The sequence below is a fragment of the Parasteatoda tepidariorum genome, chromosome 8 (genome assembly GCF_043381705.1).
Source record: "Parasteatoda tepidariorum isolate YZ-2023 chromosome 8, CAS_Ptep_4.0, whole genome shotgun sequence".
Classification (NCBI taxonomy): Eukaryota; Metazoa; Arthropoda; class Arachnida; order Araneae; family Theridiidae; genus Parasteatoda; species Parasteatoda tepidariorum.
In genome coordinates this window covers 53,640,302-53,659,961 of record NC_092211.1, presented here as the reverse complement: position 1 = coordinate 53,659,961, position 19,660 = coordinate 53,640,302, and the positions used below count along the sequence as shown (strand labels likewise).

The following is a 19,660-nucleotide window of genomic DNA, read 5'->3' as shown; positions in this document are numbered from 1 at the left end:
CATTATTTATGTTATGCATGCAAATATACTTAAACATTTAAATAAAACATATAATTAAATAATAGTTTTAACAAAATTAAAACCCTGATTACTTTAAAATTGATAATATAAAATTTAATATAAGGATTTCTGACCTCTAGTGACAAATATCTATAAATTCAGTTAAACTTTATAATTGGTTAATGGTGATGCAAAACTATTGTGCTTATTCACAAATTCTGTGAAGCATTCAGATGATAAAGCAAGCAGCAGTGAAAGGAATCTATGAGTGCAAATGTAAACACGAACATTCTAAGGAATACAGCAGTAGAAGTTTGATTTGATCAACCAGTTAAAAGAATTTAGTAATCTAATTTCAGTTGCAAGGCATGAACTTTATACACGATTTGTTAGGTTTTTAGAGGCTTTAAACAAAACATTATCTATAACTAACATTTTCAAAATTTATTGCTATGAAAATCAAACTGAAATTTTGAAAGACAAAGAAGCACAAATAACAATGACAAATGTAAATTATTATCAACTAAGTATTTTACACTAAAACACATAATTACAACCATAATTACGTTTTTATAAAATAAAGTTCTCAAATAAGAGTGAAATAATACAAATTACAAAACAATTTTAATGTTTAAAACTTTAAAATTCAATAAACTTGAATAAACTCATAGAATACAGATTTTCAGCAGGCCAAAATTTTAGCATGATTATTTAGAACCGGTGAAAAAAAAGCAAGTCATGGATTAATAGATATTCCTATTATTTTAGATAAATTCTTTTTTTGATATATAAAATAACATTAAACGTATTTTGAGTTAATTTTAAATAAAAATAAAATAAAATAAATACTAAATAAAAAATATTTACTTAGTGCACAGTTTTTAAATTATAATTATTTAGTGCATATAATACATAAATATCTTGCGTGACTGAATAATTAATTATTCAAAAGAGATACATGAGGTAGATTATGTTCCCAGCAGTTAAGGTTAGTTTTTAAATGAAAAAAGTTATTTAACTATATTAGAATCCATTTAAACTGTTATATGGGACAGCTATAACCTCTAAATTAAGTCTGTTATTAAGGTCACACTATATAAAATAAATTATTAATATCACATACATGCTACACACAGAAATATCAATCTATAGACTTTAAATTCCTAGTGTAGGTACCACTACAATTATTCAATTCCAATCCAATAGTATATAAGACATATTAACTCGATTCTATCTGGAGGTACATTTAGATAGATGACAGGTTGACATTGTTGGTAGTATATCCCAACATTGGTGATCTGGACAAACTTATCTCAACAGAAACGCCCACTTCGATATGAGTTTGATGGATGGAACACCGTAAACAGTTGACTTGCTATTTGTGACTGCGACATCATACGCCTTGTGCTGTTTCTATTCCGTCCCAATCATACACAACAGGGTCTGTACACATTTGACTGCTAATTGCAACATAAAAGAGACCACACACAACTGTGATCAAGACTAGTGTTCTAAGTCCAATGATTTTAATACAGTTCTCACCACTAGCACTCAAAGCCTGGTAATCTTAATACAGCTCTCCCATTGTCTCACAAAATAGCAATGAATCTCAACTAGTGATATCCATTCATCAAATTCTAGCCCACATAAAATTCTGGTGGGGGAGTATTGTAGCATAGCTACAACTGTTATTCGATTCCAATCCACTAGTATATAAGCCATGTTAACTCGATTCTATCTGAAGGTAGGTACCTTTAGATAGATGATGGTTGACACTGTCAATAGCCTAACCCCACAAGTTAATGAAAGAAAAAAAAAATAGAACTAAGATCACAGTTTTGGTACCTGAAATAAATTATTTAAGAAATTACTTTTTTAAGTTTAAAAAACTTTGTTATGTTTGCAGATTCTATTACTATTAATTCCAAAGACATGTATGCTATTGCTATTCTAGTCTAACGACTTTTTCAATTAAAATTTCAAAAATTGCAAATATTTGTCGTTTATAAAAAAACAAAACAAATTATAGCTAGAGGTGAGTAATTTTTATATCACTGATCTTGATAAACAACCAATTCACATGAAATAGTTTATATAAATCTCCATATTGTAAGAATTTTAATCTAGTAGAAAACAAACTTGCAAGAATCTGAACAATTTGTCTTCTCTGAAGGAATTTTATGTGAAATCAGCTCATATTTTCATCACATGAACTATTTCCAATGTTCAGCGATAAAAAAATATTTCAAACGTAATGGACAAATAATTATCTGCTTTCACTTGGATATATTTTATGCCAACAATAAGAAAAGGAAGTAATAGCCATTTCTTGAATGGGGATGCCCAACTAATGACACAGTGTTAATTGCTATTATCTTTAAACCAACTTGCTATGTTTGCGCTTAATTAGAAACTTTATAGATAATTAATTGGTATTAGACAAATACACAGAAGAAGTAGTGTTACTTCTTTTTCTATAACTGCTCAGTCAATTAGCCAATTATTCAAGTTGAATAAAACATAATAGGAAAATCATCTGATAGATATGTTATTGGTCTTGGAGAATTGATATAGTTATTAGCTTAGCAGCTAAACCATTTTTATGACTAACTAGTTTTCTTCCATTTTTGGAATTTATATAGAAGAAATGAAAAATCAAGATCATATTTCCTTTCAAAGAGAGTAAGAAACAAAATGCATGTTTGCAACTGTTTAAATTATTAATTGTTTAGAGGCTCAATAATAAAGAATAGTGCATTAAAGTTTTATCAAAAAATTTAGAGGAAATAACAGAGATGAATATTAAAACTAGAATCACCAAGACAAGAACATCATTCAAAAAATTTTGGAGGTGCTTTAAACTTAACTAAAAACAGTGTATTGAAAATCAGAACAGTGTTGTTGTATGGTGCAGAAGTATGATGTTTAAAAAGATTAGACACAGCTGAACTAGAGGTGTTTCATAATAGATATTTGAAGTTCCACCGAAAAATAAATAAAAGCAAACTAGTGAAGAGGAAGTAAATAGATAGAGTGGCCATGTCTGAAGAAAATCTTGATATAACATGTTTCTGCTCCTGACTGCAGAAAAAACTGAATAGACAAAAGAATACATATGGCAAAACCAGGGTGGGTTAGGGGACAGAGCATTCTTCTTCCAATGAGGTGAACCACATTCAAATCCCAGCGATTGCTGGTCAATGCAATTCTGCACTCGTCTCACAGTGCTGGCGTAAAATATTTGCAGTGGTAGACGGATCTTGCATTAGAGTCCCCTTGAGGCCAAGCAAACCATGGAAGGTTTTTATGGCTTTCCACTCCATGTAACTCAAATGCAGGTTAGTTCCATCAAAAAGTTCTCCACATAGGCAAGTTTCACCCAATGCTTGATCCAGGAGTTCCCTTGTCTTCTGGATTGGATTAAAAATTACAAGGCTACGGACCTGAACATTAGTCGTAAACCCAAAATTAGGTCTGCTGTTTAACGAAGGTTATAAAAATAATATATATGGCAGAGACCTTAAGGACACTGAGCCGACAAGATTAAAAGTTACAAGATACCGAGCCAGAGACAAGCAGAGTAGGCTGAATGCCATATGTGCTAGACATCTTGTAGAATTTAAGGAAGAACACAAAAAGTATTTATCGAAGGGAGGAGGCATTTAGGTTTAAAATGCCAACCTAATAAAATTAATGTATACACTTGAATCTGCTATCAAGATATCTGATCTTTACCCTTTACTTGCACCTTTTATAAATAAATAAATTCAAATACTTAGAATTTACACAAAAAAAAAATCAAATACTATATACATATTATAAAAGAAAAAATTCTTAGATCTTATAAACAATTTGAATTAATAACATTAACATTCAAATCAAAAATGCTATAAAAACACAGACAGGATTTATAAGAGCAACAACAGGATGAGAGAGAGAGTTAACACAATTTGAAAAGATTTCTGACAAAGCCACAGGTGTTTACATTAAACAAAATTAGAAAAATACCACAGAAGAAAAATGAAAGCATAGAAGCATAAAAATCAAAACAATAAAATAAATATAACAAACGCAAATCACAATCTTCCAATCAAGCCAATATCAAACAAACATATTCATAACAACCAACATTTAACCTGTCAAATACTATACCTTTGCCATTTTTCTAATTTTTTTTAACATGATTTATCTTCCAGAAGTAGTATTCTCATCCATATCATTGAACCCGTCCAAGATTTCAAAAACAATCCAGTTTTCTAAGGAACAATTTATATAAGAAATAAGGGCTAGGCAAAAATATATCAAACTTAACAAATTAAAATTAAAATAAATAATAATAATAAAGAATAAAATTGAAAATAAATGAGATGTACTACAAGGATGTCTTTTCATCAATGTTAACAGAGACTTTTACTACTCGAATTATTTTAAGATAATATATAAAAACATAAATTAATTGATGGCTAGTCTTTCTTTAATTTCAGTATATGCAGCAAATTTTTCAAATAACAATTCCATTTATTTTCTTTTAACTGCAATAGAAAAAAAAATTCTTTATAAACTTATTATCTTTTTAATCAAGCAGCCAGTTTAACATTTTAGAAAACACCAAGTCCCACTTCCTTTTTTCCTCGTTGCGCTGCATTTCTTAAACTTATTGGAAAAACAAATTGAACTGTTCCTCTCTCTATAGTATTTATATTCAAGTGAGAGCAAAAAAAAAAAAAAAAAAAAAAAAAAAAAAAAAAAAAAAAAAAAATCACTGGTCTGTGGACCAGTAACTAAAAGATATTGCTATTCAGAACTCATTTTCAATGGTTTATTTCTGGTGGCAATATTTCTGCTAAAAAAAATTACTAAAATGAATTTAAATGAATAATTACAATACATAAAACGAGTAAAATTCACAATTCCGAAGAAATATACAATATGAAAAAATATACAATTTGTGAAAATAAAACAGGCAAAAACATGAAACAAAGTCACAATACCAAAACAGCTTCACATTGATTGCTTTGAACCACTGTTAATTAGTTTTTGGTGGTCCAAGTAACTTTTAGTGGTCTCACATCAATAGACTACTGTTAATTTCAAGCCCTTCAGGCTATTCTTTTTTGAAAGGATACCTTTCTTAAAATTAAGTGTTATAAATCTTTTTTTAATTATATTTCCAATTGAATGGGAAATCACTACACTCATGTTCAAAACTAAGAGAACTTTTCAATGCCTTTGATTTCTTAGAGCTATCAGGAGTCTGTCTAGGTTTTTCTGAAAGGTACCTATTTTGCAAAAATTTAGACAAAATTTGGGAAAATTAAATTAAAAAATAGACACAAAAATATAATGAAAATATGGGTTTATCGTTTCTTACTGGATACAAAAATAAAATTTTTAAGAAAAAGAATTTTCTGAAACTACTGTTTTTACTGAAGTTAAATTTGTGAAGGTAATGTTAAAAGGTAGTAAATTTGGCCTGGGCAGACCCCTGGCTAGAGAGATTTAAATAATGCTTAACAAGTAAATATGCTGATATATTGCTAAAAAAAAATCATTTAACAGAATAATAAAAATGTCTGAGTCATGATTCCCAATGGAATATATTTAGATACCAATATCCTTGGAAGGAAATTTTAAATTAATTACAAAAAGGCAGAAATGCTGAAAGTCCTTTTGTTTTAAAACAAAAACTTTTCAGATAAAATCTGTATCTCACTAAACACCATTGTAGGCACCCTTGAGATATCACATTAAAAAGTTAAAAATTAATAAGTATAAAAGAAAATATTTAAAACTTGAAATAAAATAAATATTCTATAAGGGAAATAAATATTCTACAGCAAAATAACATCAGTGAAATTTTTTTGTCAAATTAAAATACTGCAAAATCATACAAACTAAAAATTAAGAAACATTAATTTTACTATTGGCTATTACAAACAAAATTTTATCAATTAACTCATTTTATTCATTCATAATACATATTTTAAATTAAAATAAATCAAACAAGTATCTAAGATGCACATTCTCATTGTATATCATCTCCTCATATTCATAATTTAATTTATCTCATATTCATAAATAGAAGCCCACTATAAAAATTGAAACAAACTAATCTTTGGAATAACAATATTATGAAAAGCAATGTTTACATAACTTTAAAATATTTTATTAATAAAAGAATTATAAATGAGATGAAGTTTTCCTTTTAGTACAACTGTTCAAAACAAGATAACATAAACCGAGAAACATTCCAGTCACTACTGCTTACTTATAAGAGCAATGAATCGATGATTTGAGTTATAAAATAAAATTTTTACATCAAATAGGCGAATGCATATTTAAATGCTGCTATTGTTTTTCTGTTCTAGATATTTATTAAAAAATTGAATAAAATTAAAACAAACATAACTTATTTAATAAATTTAGCAATATTAGCAATTGGTTAAAAAGAATTTAATTTTAATTAGTGTTTTGCTGCAAAATCAGTGTAAGAGAAAATGTTATAAAACATAAGATATGTGTAATGCTTTGAGATTCAGGTACTAATATGTATGAACAATAGATAGAAGGATAATGAAAGGCTATTACACCGAACAATAAACAAATGCGCAGTTGTTTAAAAGCAAAACAAAGACTTATGTTTTGAGTTAATGGCTCAATTGCTTTTAAGTTACATTAGAGATAAACCTTAAAATAAAAACACCTCATGCTTGGATCGATTAGACAGATTCATACTGTCATTTTGAAGATTTCCCACATTTTCGCCCGTCCTTTGAAATAGCATCTATTTTGAGACTGAACCATAACAATAACAGCAAACAAAACAGCTGTTCCATAGGTTTGAATCAGCTGACTTTAAAAATTACTTCGACGTTAATCAACAAACTAATTTAGTATATAATATTTCTAGCAGATGTCAGGATAATCTGAAAGTTTTTTCAACTTGTTTGTTTCTAGAGGGCGCATTGAAATCAAAATAGACTTATTCACCTTATCTGTAGGCGGAGCTTATTTTCTCTAGCAGACGTTGTGGCCATTGTGGCCCGAATGAAATTTTGGAGCAACCGGAACTTATTTCTTTTCTAATGTTCTTACATAGACAGATAAAAACTATAAAATTCATTTATAAGAAAAAACAAAACATTTGTAAACATGATGTTGTCAATTCTAGGTGGTTGTTCAGCTATAATTTGTAGTATGAGAAGAAATACAAATCTTCTATCTGAAGTTAAATGTTTTGCTTCCCAAATGATTCTGTTCATCGAGCTGCCTGCGCAATTTCATGAAAACTGAAAATTGGACTATTAAAAAAAAATAGTTTAATATGCAATACTCAATTTGTCACAAGGGAGAGAACATTTTATCTTTTACTACTATACTCGTATAATAATAACATATATGAAATAACATATATGAAATAACATTATATAATAATAACATATATATTGCTCTATGTTTTAGGAAAATAGACCAGTATATATCGATCATAACAGAGCTGTTAAGTAATACTTGTGACTAAAAATATATCAACAATGATATGTTCGTAAAAAAAAAAGAGCAATAACCTTTTTTTAGTTTATGACTTTTATTGCGTATTTTATGTTTAGATATATCTGCTGCAGTCATTTTTTTATGTTCTGATTATGAATGCTACATTGCTTAAATATTTTTAGACATTGCAGTTCTTCGGTTTTATATATTAGTTTAATAGAATTTCAGTGTAATTATTGAATTTTCGGAAACCAGAAACCACTCAAAAATCAATTTATTCTACTTAATTTGAAAGTTGCCAAGAAATAAATAGGTTTCTTGACTTTTTGATCAGTTAATAATTATCTAAACAACTTTAATTGCTTTAAAATGAAGTTCTTAAAATATTGAAATTGAAACATTCTCAGATTTGAAACTTATGAAAACAATAGCATTTTTATTATCCACTAGGGTAGGGGCGCACCCTTAAGTAATTTCTTTTAAAATGATATTTTATATACAGGGTGATTCTAAAAAGATGGGAAAAATTTTAGGAAGTGATCGTACACACCCAAGCAAACAATTTTTATCAAAGAATGCATGGTCGAAAACGAAACGCAAAAATGCTGGCGCATTTGGCAAATTGTTTGATGCTAACGTGAAAGCTCCATTCCTGTTGCGAGCTACTGCTCTGCGTTACTTGTCGCCAAGCTTTCGCCGCTGCAGGAAAAGTTCCTGATATGCTTGGTGTGTTTCAGAATGTTCACCTATTTTTTCTTCGCTGTTGTACTGCGTGCATAGCCGCTGCCGGCCACTGTTTTGAACACTTATTGTAACCACATGCCATTAAATTTGCTTTTATAACTTAACTTCATCGTTCTTTGTATGCTTTTGCTTCATATAAGAACATAAACTTTGACGCCCTCTAGCGGTTTTGCGTTTTGTTTTCGACCATGCATTCTTTGATAAAAATTGTTTGCTTGGGTGTGTACTATCACTTCCTAAAATTTTGCCCATCTTTTTAGAATATATAATATAATTATATAATAGATATATAATAGAAATTATATAATAGAAATTATATAATAGAAAATTATATAATAAAATATATAATATAATAGAAAATATAATTTATTTGTTGTTGTTATTAATTTACGTCGCACTAGAGCTGCACAATGGGCTATTGGCGACGGTCTGGGAAACATCAAGGAGGATGATCCGAAGACATGCCATCACAATTTTGATCCTCTGCGGAGGTGATGGCACCCTCGCTTCGGTAGCCCGACGACCTTCGCGCGAAGTCGAGCACTTTACGGTAGCACAGTTTAACGAGGACCAATACCGCCCACCCTCGGTCCCTACGCAAACTGATCCAAGTGGTCACCCACCCGCACACTGACCGCAGCCAGTGATGCTTGACTTCGGTGATCTGCTGGGAATTGCGTCTTAACGATCAGTTCACTGCGGGAGTATAATTTAGTATATATAAAAAAAATTCACCTGATTATTCAAAAAAATAAAAATAAAATTTTAAAAAATAAAAATTCAGATTAAAAAGAATGTCACGAGAGACGCAGAGAAAAATTTTAAAAGAACTAAAAAAATAATGCATGTCAGAGAAAGATAAGACTAGCAAACGAAACCGCCGTATGACAATGATCCTAGTGCTTGCAACAGTATTGTTTTGAGTAAATGATTTTCCTTGGGAGTTTACCGCATCGTTGTTGTTGTCATTAGGGTGGAGGTGGTGCGATTGTTCTTGTTTTCCACTGGTGCCATCTATGGTCGAGAATTCGACTTCTGCCACACCCATACGTCACACCCGTTTATAGGGTGGACTCCTTCATACATCCATTCATTCGTCCACAGATCGTAATTTTGACCCGAATCGGAGAACGATCAATTTTCAAATCCAGAGACCTCAGAGGTATTAATTTATTATGGAAACATGGTGAACTTTGTGACTCGACAGATTACTAGAAGGGGAGTCTTCAGCCTGCTGGATTCGAACTCCCATTTTCACAAACATGAGTTCAGCACCTTGCAAACCAGGCTATTCCGACCTAACCACATCGTGATTTCCTACTACTCCAATAATTAGAAAAATAAAAAAATAAACAAAAAATGATGAAGAATGTCACCGACTACGTTTTGGTACTTCAATTAGAAGCTTAACCCCCGGAACTCCCCTCCTTTCGAGGAGCTCCTGATTAGCCTCTCATGCACTCAGAGACAAAGCTCCTGAGTATTCGATTACCTCTAACGACTCAATTCTTTGCATCTCCTTGTTGATCAATCAGCAACGCTGAGGAACAATTTTTCTTTTCTATTGCATGAGCTTTTTAACACATCTTGGATACTTTCGTATCACTGATTTCAAAACTGCCACCAGTTTCTATCTACAAGCGAAATTTTTTTTTTCAAATGACATTTTTAGTCTATTTTTTGTCGAAATGCACAAGTTTTAAAACGTTATCTATAACAGGGGTTGAGTAAATCTTGCGACAAACTTCCTGCGGAGTTAAGGCATATTATCAGATTTAAAATTGCATAGGAACCTATGCCCGGAAATATCGTCATACACCACTAGGAACGTTTCCCCTATTATAAACTAAACAGTTCCTTCATGTGCTTCTGAGCAGGTCATAATATGGAAGTGCATCTATCCATGTATAACATTTCCGGACATGGGTTCTAATACAATTTTAATCCTGATGATATGTCTTATCTCCGCTAAAAGTTTGTCGCCACATTTATGCGACTCCTATTATATATAATGTTTTTAAACTTGTACATTTCGATTAAAAATAAACTAAAAATTTTATCTAAAAAATGCGTAGCTTTAGGAGCAAAACTTATTTCAGATTTTAAATCCCAACACTAGAATTAAGGCAAGATCAAGTACAGTAGCGATTCCCTTCTGGAAGATCTATTTTTAGATCAAGCCCCCAAATTGTGCCTCTTCAGCCTACCCTGAGAGGCCGGGATTAAGGTTTTTACTTCATTCCAGTGAGTATCCCCTCAGCGAGCAGTCGCACGAACTTGTTACTTGTTACGTTTTAATAAATTTATATTAAGTTTTAAATCGTCATCCTTGTTCTCACCACACATTGGAGTCCTCATTAATTAGTGATTAGAGGAAATAAAATTACACCTTGAAACCTCTAAAAGGGTATAGAGGGAGTAGATTCGTGCTCGAAGTCGCCACTGAAAATTTCCTTTCAAATATATTTACTAGATGTCTTTTAAATATATACCTTGACGTTATCTATCGAGTCGCCAATTCTTTGAATTACTTCACACTCATTTCCAGAATTGGCGATCAAAATGGGCTACTGATGGTGCTGCGCAGAACTCTCTACCTATGGCAAAACTTCATATGGTTTCGTCATTAGCTCGTGCATAGTCATAGGCGATCGTAACCCTCAAGTACGCCATCTGGGAGAGACGACCGGTTCCATGCCTTTGACCCTTCCCCCTTTTCAGTTGTATAGGAATGTACTACGATATTTCTCCTTTTCACAATATTTTTCGTATTTATTTGTTAAAAATATTTTTTTAAATTATCATGACCCTTTCTTTCAGAAATTTTAGTTAAGCATCACCGGCTGCGGTCAGTGAGTGGTGGGTGATCACTTGGATCAGTCTGCGTAAGGACGGAGGGTGTGCGGTATTGGTCCTTGTTAAACTGATCTACCGTAAAGTGCTCGACTTCGAGTGCATGTAGTCGGGCTACTGAAGCGGGGGTGCCATCCCCTCTGCAGAGGATTAAAATTGTGATGGCATGTCTTCGGATCATCCTCAGGGATGATTCTCAAACCGTCGTCTCAATGTAGAAGACTACGCAGGCTTGCTATGTTACAACTCAAAAAACATCAAACGGTGCTATTTGACACAAATACAGCCAAATAAGGGGTAACATTCAAATCATGCTTAACCTTAATTTGTTCTGTGATGTTAATTTTGGTAAATTTGTTTTAGGCTCGCGACTTGTTAGAGTTGAAAAATAACAGAAAATTCTTATGAATAGTAAAATTACGCGTAAATTTAAACGCAAATCACAATTCGCGATAGCAACACTCGAATACGCCATCTGGGGAGAGACCGGTTTCATGCCTTTAGCCCTTCTCCCTTCCCTCTCCTCCTCTTTTCAGTTGTATAGGAATGTTCTACGATATTTTCCCCTCTCTTAACATTTTTCCTTTTTATTTAATAAGAATATTTTTTAAAATTTCCATGATACTTTTCTTTAGAACTATGTTTAATGTAGTTTTCAGTTCCATATAGTTTTTCAAGTCAAAAGATTTTAATCTATTTGAAAATCAAGAGAGAAACTAACGTACTTCCTTCCTCTACGACTTTCCACACGCTAATGGGGGAAAGCATGTGAAGTGTTGCCATAGGAAAAGAGTTCTGCTCTACGCCACCTGCAGCCCATTTCGATCGCCAATAACAAAACTCCCCAGAATACGAAGCCTATTCACACATCGCCTCGTAAGCTTAACATAAGCGGAGGGATACACCAAAATTTTTCAGAATTTCTTCTGGTTTTAGTTACATTCTTATTATTCATTCATGCTTATTATCTTATTTATGCTTGTTATTATTTACATTCAGCCAACCATCCATATCGAAGTACGTTTCCATACAACTGAGCAGAGGAGTAGGAAGGGTGGAAGGTTCAGGCATGGAATCGATTTTCTCCCCAGATGGCGTATTCGAATGTTGCGATCGTGAATCGCCGATTCTTTAAATGGTGTTCTGGTGTGGAAAAGATTTTAAAAACTTATTGGCGAGATTTCCCCCCTTTTTTTCTGAATAAATGTTTCCCAACAAATATAAAAATATCGAAAGGAAATAAAAATATCACTGACAGTGAAAATATCTAAAGATTTTTGCTAGTTAAACTGAAAACATCTTTGCCATTTACGGTTCGTGACGCATCTTGCAGTTTGATAGTACTAAAGCACTTCCTACCCTGGATTAAAAAATTTACTTCATTTTTTTAAAAATTTTATTTCTTCACAATATACAGCCCTAATTGTTTACTAATATGCTTTGAACTGAAGCGTGACATATGTGTATTAATTTGTGCATAAAAAGAGAAAAAAAAAACGAGAATAAATTAATATATTTTTATTTATTAAGAGCAGTTAATTATCGTCCACTTATAAAGTCATTAAGTTCAACGCCACGTTGGTCTTCTGGGCCATCACATCTTCCAAATACAGCAGTTTTAGATTTCAGCCTAGCAATCCAGTCAAGCTGGGAGTCGCATATGATTGCATTTCCTTAAGAAAATAAATTACAACATTAAAAAATGACATTGCAGACTATGCTAGCTTATTATTCATATGAAAATTATTAATATATATATATATATAAAAACTTGCATTTTCAAGAAAAGCTTTTTTAGTTTAATACTAAGGCCAGTTTTTCTAGAATGTGATCTGAACTTTAAAACAGTTATAAATCTTATAACATATTTCTATAAATAATTTAAATTGAAAAAAAATTTCGCTCCTATTTTGTTTATTGTAAACAATGATACTTAGTTAACTAATGTTTCTCAGAACACTGGAGTGATGCGAAACAATATTAAAAAATATTTATCATAATTTAAAAAACACATTTTGATAAACGAAAATTTAAAATTCATATTACAGTACAGAACCCGTTACCCGGAAATCAGAAAACCGGAAAACCAAAAAACCGGAACGAAATTCGATAAATTTCCCCCCCATTTTTAACAAAAATTTTTTTTTCCTCATAAGATTTTAGAATTTTCCTTTCTTTTTTGAAAGATGTTTACCTTACCATCATTTTGGAAATAATCATTAGTGTATTACTCCATCGTTTTTTCTTCTTTTTAAGATTACTTCCAAAAAAACAAATTTTTTTTAGTTGGGTTTAACAATAAAAAAACGGCTTTTTGTAGCGATTCAGAAAACCGGTAAAATCAGTTATCCGGAATAGCGATGGTCCCGATCGTTCCGGATAATCGGTTCCCTACTGTACATCAAATTTTAAATCACCTGTTGTTAAATTATATTAAGCTTATTATAATTAAATAAAAAAAACTAAAGAAGTTCAGTATGAATCTTTAATTTGATACTTTTTGGTATTGGGTAGATGACATTAAAAAAATAATAAAGAGTTAAATTTTAAAAAAAGAAATAGAATCTTTATTAAAATGAAGGAAAGAATATTTTGAACGTTTTTAGTGAAAAGTACTAATATATTAAAATAGCTTATGCAGTTGGTTTCATTAATTACCTAAATAAATGTTNAAGAAAAGTGGGGACAAAACCCTCTTCATTTCTAGAAATTTTTTCAGTTATCAAGAACTCAAGGTCTAGGGCCTGTTCTTCGGATAAGCGCTCAAGAGGATGTCCTTCAAGAATCACAGCCATTTTAACTGCGGTTAGAGCTTCCTTAAAGGTTATACCTTCAGGTCCTTCTTTCCTGGCAGCCTTTGGGGCTACATCTTGTTCCATCCTTTGGCTTTGTCTTTTCTCGCCTCTCTGCTTTGGTTTGGGTTTTTCTACCCAGGTACCTTCAGCCATCTTCTTTTCTCGGGCAAGTTTCTTTTTCTGTGCACCAGATAGTCTTTTTTTAAGTTTGATCCCATCCATGGAGGCAGTCATGCTATTAATAGCTTCCTGCCCCACTTGAGATGTTGATTGGGTAGAGGTCATTTCTACCTCTTTTGATGAAGGGTTCATTTTATCTCCTTCAGTTGGTTTTTCCCTAGTTTCCTTTTCTTTTGCAGAAAGGTCTACTTTGGGATTTTCACCTGCAAATGCAGTAATTTGAGTTGTATTTTTGTCATTTTCAGCCATAAATTACCTCAAATAAAAAGCTCAGGTAAAGAAAGTCAGCCCAGCATTGCCTGAGTTACTGGGTAAGGCAATTACTCTAGATGTTCGCCAGTCAAACTAGAGGCTCCGTTAAGACACTATAACCGCAGTGCCATTCACCCAAGGCACGGGTCGCGTAACACCTGGGTTACGGGAGTTGGTTCGCGACCTCCTATTTGTTATTCAGAGGCTATCCTGTCAGTGCTACAGGACATTCGGCTATCCACCACCTGCCGTCGCGCCTGGTAGCCGCTCAAGCCCCAGGTACTATTATACTATTATATAATAATAACTATTGTATAATAATAACATATATGAAAAGACATTATATAATAATAACATATATATTGCTCTATGTTTTTAGGAAAATAGACCAGTATATATCGATCATAACAGAGCTGCTCAGTAATACTTGTGATTAAAAATACATCAACAATAATATGTTCGAAAAAAAAGAGAGCGATAACCTTTTTTTAGTTTATGGCTTTTATTGCGTATTATATGTTAAGAGATATCTGCTTCAGGAAATTTTTTATGTTCTGATTATGGAATGCTACATTGCTTAAAATTTTTTAGACATTGCAGTTCCTCGGTTTTATGTATTAGTTTAATATAATGTAAATAGCACAGGTCAATAACTTTAAATAGCTGTATTAGAAGTTAGAAATTTTTTTTTAGTGTAAATATAGAATCTTTGGAAACTAGAAACCATCACTCAAAAATCAATACATTTTATTTAATTTGAAAGTTGCTAAGAAATAAATAGGTTTCCTTACTTTGGGATCAGTTAATAATTATCTAAACAACTTTAGTTGTTTTAAATTGAAGCTATTAGAATATTGAAATTGAAACATTCTTAGCTTTGAAACTTATGAAAACAATAGTATTTTTATTATCCACAAGGACAGGGGCACCCTTAAGTAATTTCTTTTAAAACTATATTTTATACATATAAAAAAAAGTTTACCTGATTATAAAGAAAAATAAAACGAAAGTTTTGAATAATAAAAATTCAGATTAAAAAACATGTCACGGGAGACACAGAGAAAATTTTAAAAGAACTAAAAAAAGAAAGTAATGCATGTCAGAGAAAGGTAAGACTAGTAAACGAAACCGCCATATGACAGTGATCCTAGTGCCTGCATCAGTATTGTTTTGAGTAAATGATTTTCCTCGGGAGTTTACCGCATCATTGTTGTTGTCATTAGGGCGGAGGTGGTGCGATTGTTCTTGTTTTCGTCTGGTGCCGTCTATGGCCGAGAATTCGACTTCTGTCACACCCATACGTCACACCCGCTTACAGGGTGGACTCCTTTATACATCCATTTATTCGTCCACAAATCGTAATTTTGACCTGAATCAGAGAACGATCAATTTTCAAATCCAGAGATCTTCTATACCCTCAGAGGTATTGATTTGTTATGGAAACATGGAGAACTTTGTGACCCGACAGATTACTAGAAGTGGAGTCTTCAGCCTGCTGGATTCGAACTTCCATTTTCACAAAAGTGAGTCCAGCGCCCTGCAAACCAAGCTATCCCGACCTAACCACATCGTGATTTCCTGCTACTCCAATGATTAAAAAAAAAAAATTGACAAAAAATGATGAAGAATGTCACCGACAACGTTTTGATACTTCAATTAGAAGCTTATCCCCCGGAACTCCCCCTCCTTTCGAGGAGGTCCTGATTAGCGTCTCATGCATTCAGAGACAAAGCTCCTGAGTATTCGATTATCTCTAACGACTCAATTTTTTTCATCTTCTTGTTTATCAATCAACAACGCTGGGGAACAATTTTTCTATGAGCTTTCTAACACACCTTGGATACTTTCGTATCATTGATTTCAAAACTGCAACCAGTTTCTCTCTACAAGCGACAGTTTTTTTTTCAAATGACATTTTTAGTCTATTTTTGTCGAAATGCACAAGTTTTAAAACATTATCTATTACAGGAGTTGTGTAAATCTTGCGATAAACTTCCTGCGGAGTTAAGGCATATTATCAGGTTTAAAACTGCATAGGAACTTATGCCCGGAAATATCGTCATACACTGCTAGGAGCGTTTCCCCTATTATAAACTGTTCCTTCATGTGCTTCTGAGCAGGTAATAACACGGAAGAGCATTTATCCATGTGTAACATTTCCGGACATGGGTTCTGATACAATTTTAACCCTGATGATGTGCCTTATCTCCGCTAAAAGTTTGTCGCCACATTTATGCGACTCCTGTTATATATAATGTTTTTAAACTTGTACATTTCGATTAAAAATAAACTAAAAGTAGAAATTCTATTTTGGGACTCCAAGGTTGAAAACATACCAATGAATAATAATTAGATTTATATTTCAAAAGAGAAGTTATTTTAAGATCTTTCACTTCCATATAAGGAAGGATTAAACGATTTTCTATGAGTAATAAATAATTTTAATGAGGCGTAGGAATACAATTAATGCAATATGACTGCCCTGTTTACACATTTTAAGTATCGTATAAAACTCAAGAGCAATGATTTTTGCGTGTCTTTTGATGTTTCATGTTTACCATCTGAACTCCGTCGTTTTGACGGGAATCTGTATCTTTCCCCCTCCGGCTGGAGAGTGGGTGAGATTCTGTTTACATCATACTCCAGTAAATAAAGCCTGTTAAAATCTATCGACTTATTATTTCTACAAATGTAAATTAAAAACAATAACGAAATATCGGGGTTTGTTACCCTGATATATATATATATATATATATATATACCTCTAAAGCAATGATGGGGGTAGAGGGAGTAAATTCGTGCTCGAAGTCGCCACTGAAAATTTCCTTTCAAATATATTTACTAGCTGTCTTTTAAATATATACCATTTGACGTTATCTATCAATTCGCCAATTCTTTGAATTATTTCACACTCATTTCCAGAATTTGCGATCAAAATGGGCTACTGATGGTGCTGCGCAGAACTCTCTACCTATGGCAAAACTTCATATGGTTTCACCCTTAGCTCGTGGATAGTCATAGGCGATCGCAACCCTCGAGTACGCCATCTGAGGGAGACGACCGGTTCCATGCCTTTGGCCCTTCCCCTTTCTCCTCTTTTCAGTTGTATAGGAATGTACTACGATATTTCTCCTTTTCATAATATTTTTCGTATTTATTTGCTAAAAATATTTTTTTAAATTATCATGACGCTTTCTTTTAGAACTATGGTTTATGCAGTTTTCAGTTCCATACAGATTTAAAAGATTTCAGATAAAAGATTTCAATCCATTTAAAAATCAAGACAGAAACTAACGTACTTCCTTCTTCTACGACTCTCCACACGCTAATGGTGAAAGCACGCGAAGTGTTGCCATAAGTAGAGAGTTCTACTCTACTCCATCTGTAACCTATTTCGATCACCAATAAGAGATGGTGGTACATAATTTTCCGTCTTGATTTTCAGACAAATTAAAAAAATTTTATCGAGGAAACTATATCGAACTCAAAACTGCATTGAACATAGTTCTTAAAGAAAGCGTTGTGGAAAGTTTAGAAAATACTTTTGACAGTTGAAAACCGTAAATATTATGAAAGGGGAAAATTTGCGATCCCGACACTTGAATACATCACGTGGGGAGAAGACCGGTTCCATGTCCTGCGCTCTCCCCCTTCCCTCTCCTTCTTTTCTCAGTTGTATAGGAACGTACTACGATAATTTCCCCATTCCTAAATATTTTTCGCATTCAATTGTCAAAAACAATTTTTGAAATTACTACAGAGCTTTCTTTTAGAACTAAGCTCAGTATAGTTTTCATTTTTATATAATTTCCTAACTTTAAAGTCTTTAATCTGCTTGAATTTCAAGAAAGAGACTAACGTACTAACGTACTTCTTTTTCCTATGACTCTCCACACGCTAATGGTGAAATCATGACATAGGTAGAGAGTTCTGCTCTACACCACCTGTAGCCCATTTTGATCGCAAATTCTGGAAATGAGTGTGAAATAATTCAAAGAATTGGCGAATTGACCGAGTAAAGGTACGTGCAAATGGCTCTAGGGGCTAAAATTCGTCGTAACACTTCCGCGTTACTACGTCTCGCAGTGAACTGATCGTTAAGACACTGTTCCCAGCAGATCACTGAAGTTAAGCATCATTGGCTGCTGTCAGTGTGCGGCTGGGTGACCACTTGGATCAGTCTGCGTAAGGACGGAGGGTGTGCGGTATTGGTCCTCGTTAAACTGTTCTACTGTAAAGTGCTCGGCTTCGAGTGCATGTAGTCGGGCTACTGAAGCGGGGGTGCCATCCCCTCTGCAGAGGATCAAAATAGTGATGGCTTGTCTTCGGATCATCCTGAGGGATGATTCTCAGACCGTCGCTATAGCCTATTGTGCAGCTCTAGTGTGACGTAAATGAAAAACAACTTAATAAAACTCCGCGTTACTGCTTCCAATTGTTTTTAAGCCTAAGCTTAAAAGAACTCTCCATCCAATATTATTATGCTCGCAGTGCTTTCAATATAACACGTTTTTTCAATCTAACTTTTAACGAAACAAACAACAAATGAATTCAGAAGACTCCGCAAGCTTGCTATGTTGCAACTCAAAAAATAACAAATGGTGCGATTTGGCACAAATACAGTCAAATAAGGGATAACATTCAAATCATGGCTAACTTTACAATTAATTTATTCTGTGAAGTTAATTTTGTGAAATTTGTTTTAGGCTGACGATTTGTTAGAGTTGAAAAATAACAGATAATTCTTATGAATGGTAAAATTACGCGTAAATTTAAACACAAAGCACAATAATAAAACTACCTAGAATATGAAGCCTGTTCACAAATCGCCTCGTTAGCATAACATAAGCGGAGGGATACACCAGAATTCTTCAAAATTTCTTCTGGTTTTAGTTACATTCTTATTATACATTTGTGCTTATTATCTTATTTATGCTTGTTATTATTTACATTCAGTCAACCATCCATATCGAAGTACATTCCCATACAACTGAGCACAGGAGTAGGAAAGGTGGAGGGTTCAGACATGGAATCGGGTTTTCTACCCAGATGGCGTATTGGAATGTTGCGATCGCGAATCGCCGATTCTTTAAATGGTGTTCTGGTGTGGAAACTTATGGATGGTGTTTTCAATAGAAATGTAAACAATTACAATCTCGAGCTTGGGACCTACTCTAGTTCCGGTTAAAAAGTTTGCAGCTGCTTACTACATGTTATTCTGATAGGCGATGTTTTCAAACGGATAATTTTGTTTTCAATAAAAGAAATAAATTAGATAATTTCTGAGCTCAAATCTGCCGTATTTCATAAGATATTAATGTTATTATGTAATTCTGGGGAGTTTG

General features: G+C 32.8%; 2 protein-coding genes across 5 annotated transcripts in view; both read right to left on the bottom strand.

Moving 5' to 3' along the window:
* Positions 1-6,879, bottom strand: part of LOC107455009 (F-box/LRR-repeat protein 2) — a 36,863-nt gene extending 29,984 nt beyond the window's left edge. The window contains exons 1-2 of one of the 4 annotated variants that reach the window (XM_016072401.4): positions 6,704-6,879; positions 4,153-4,256 (exon numbers count right to left, since the gene is read on the bottom strand). In XM_016072401.4, the coding sequence (XP_015927887.1) occupies positions 4,153-4,182 (30 nt within the window). In that variant the 5' untranslated portion in view covers positions 4,183-4,256; positions 6,704-6,879. Of the gene's footprint in view, positions 1-4,152; positions 4,257-6,588; positions 6,614-6,687 lie in introns of those variants that run through there. The other 3 variants (XM_043042107.2, XM_043042111.2, XM_043042102.2) reach the window with 3 other exon arrangements.
* A 5,712-nt stretch (positions 6,880-12,591) lies between these two features.
* Positions 12,592-19,660, bottom strand: part of LOC139426187 (leucine-rich repeat transmembrane neuronal protein 3-like) — a gene marked incomplete at its 5' end in the record, with an annotated part of 15,411 nt that continues 8,342 nt past the window's right edge. Inside the window, 1 exon segment of the mRNA XM_071184006.1 lies at positions 12,592-12,761. Coding sequence (XP_071040107.1) covers positions 12,628-12,761 — 134 coding nt within the window.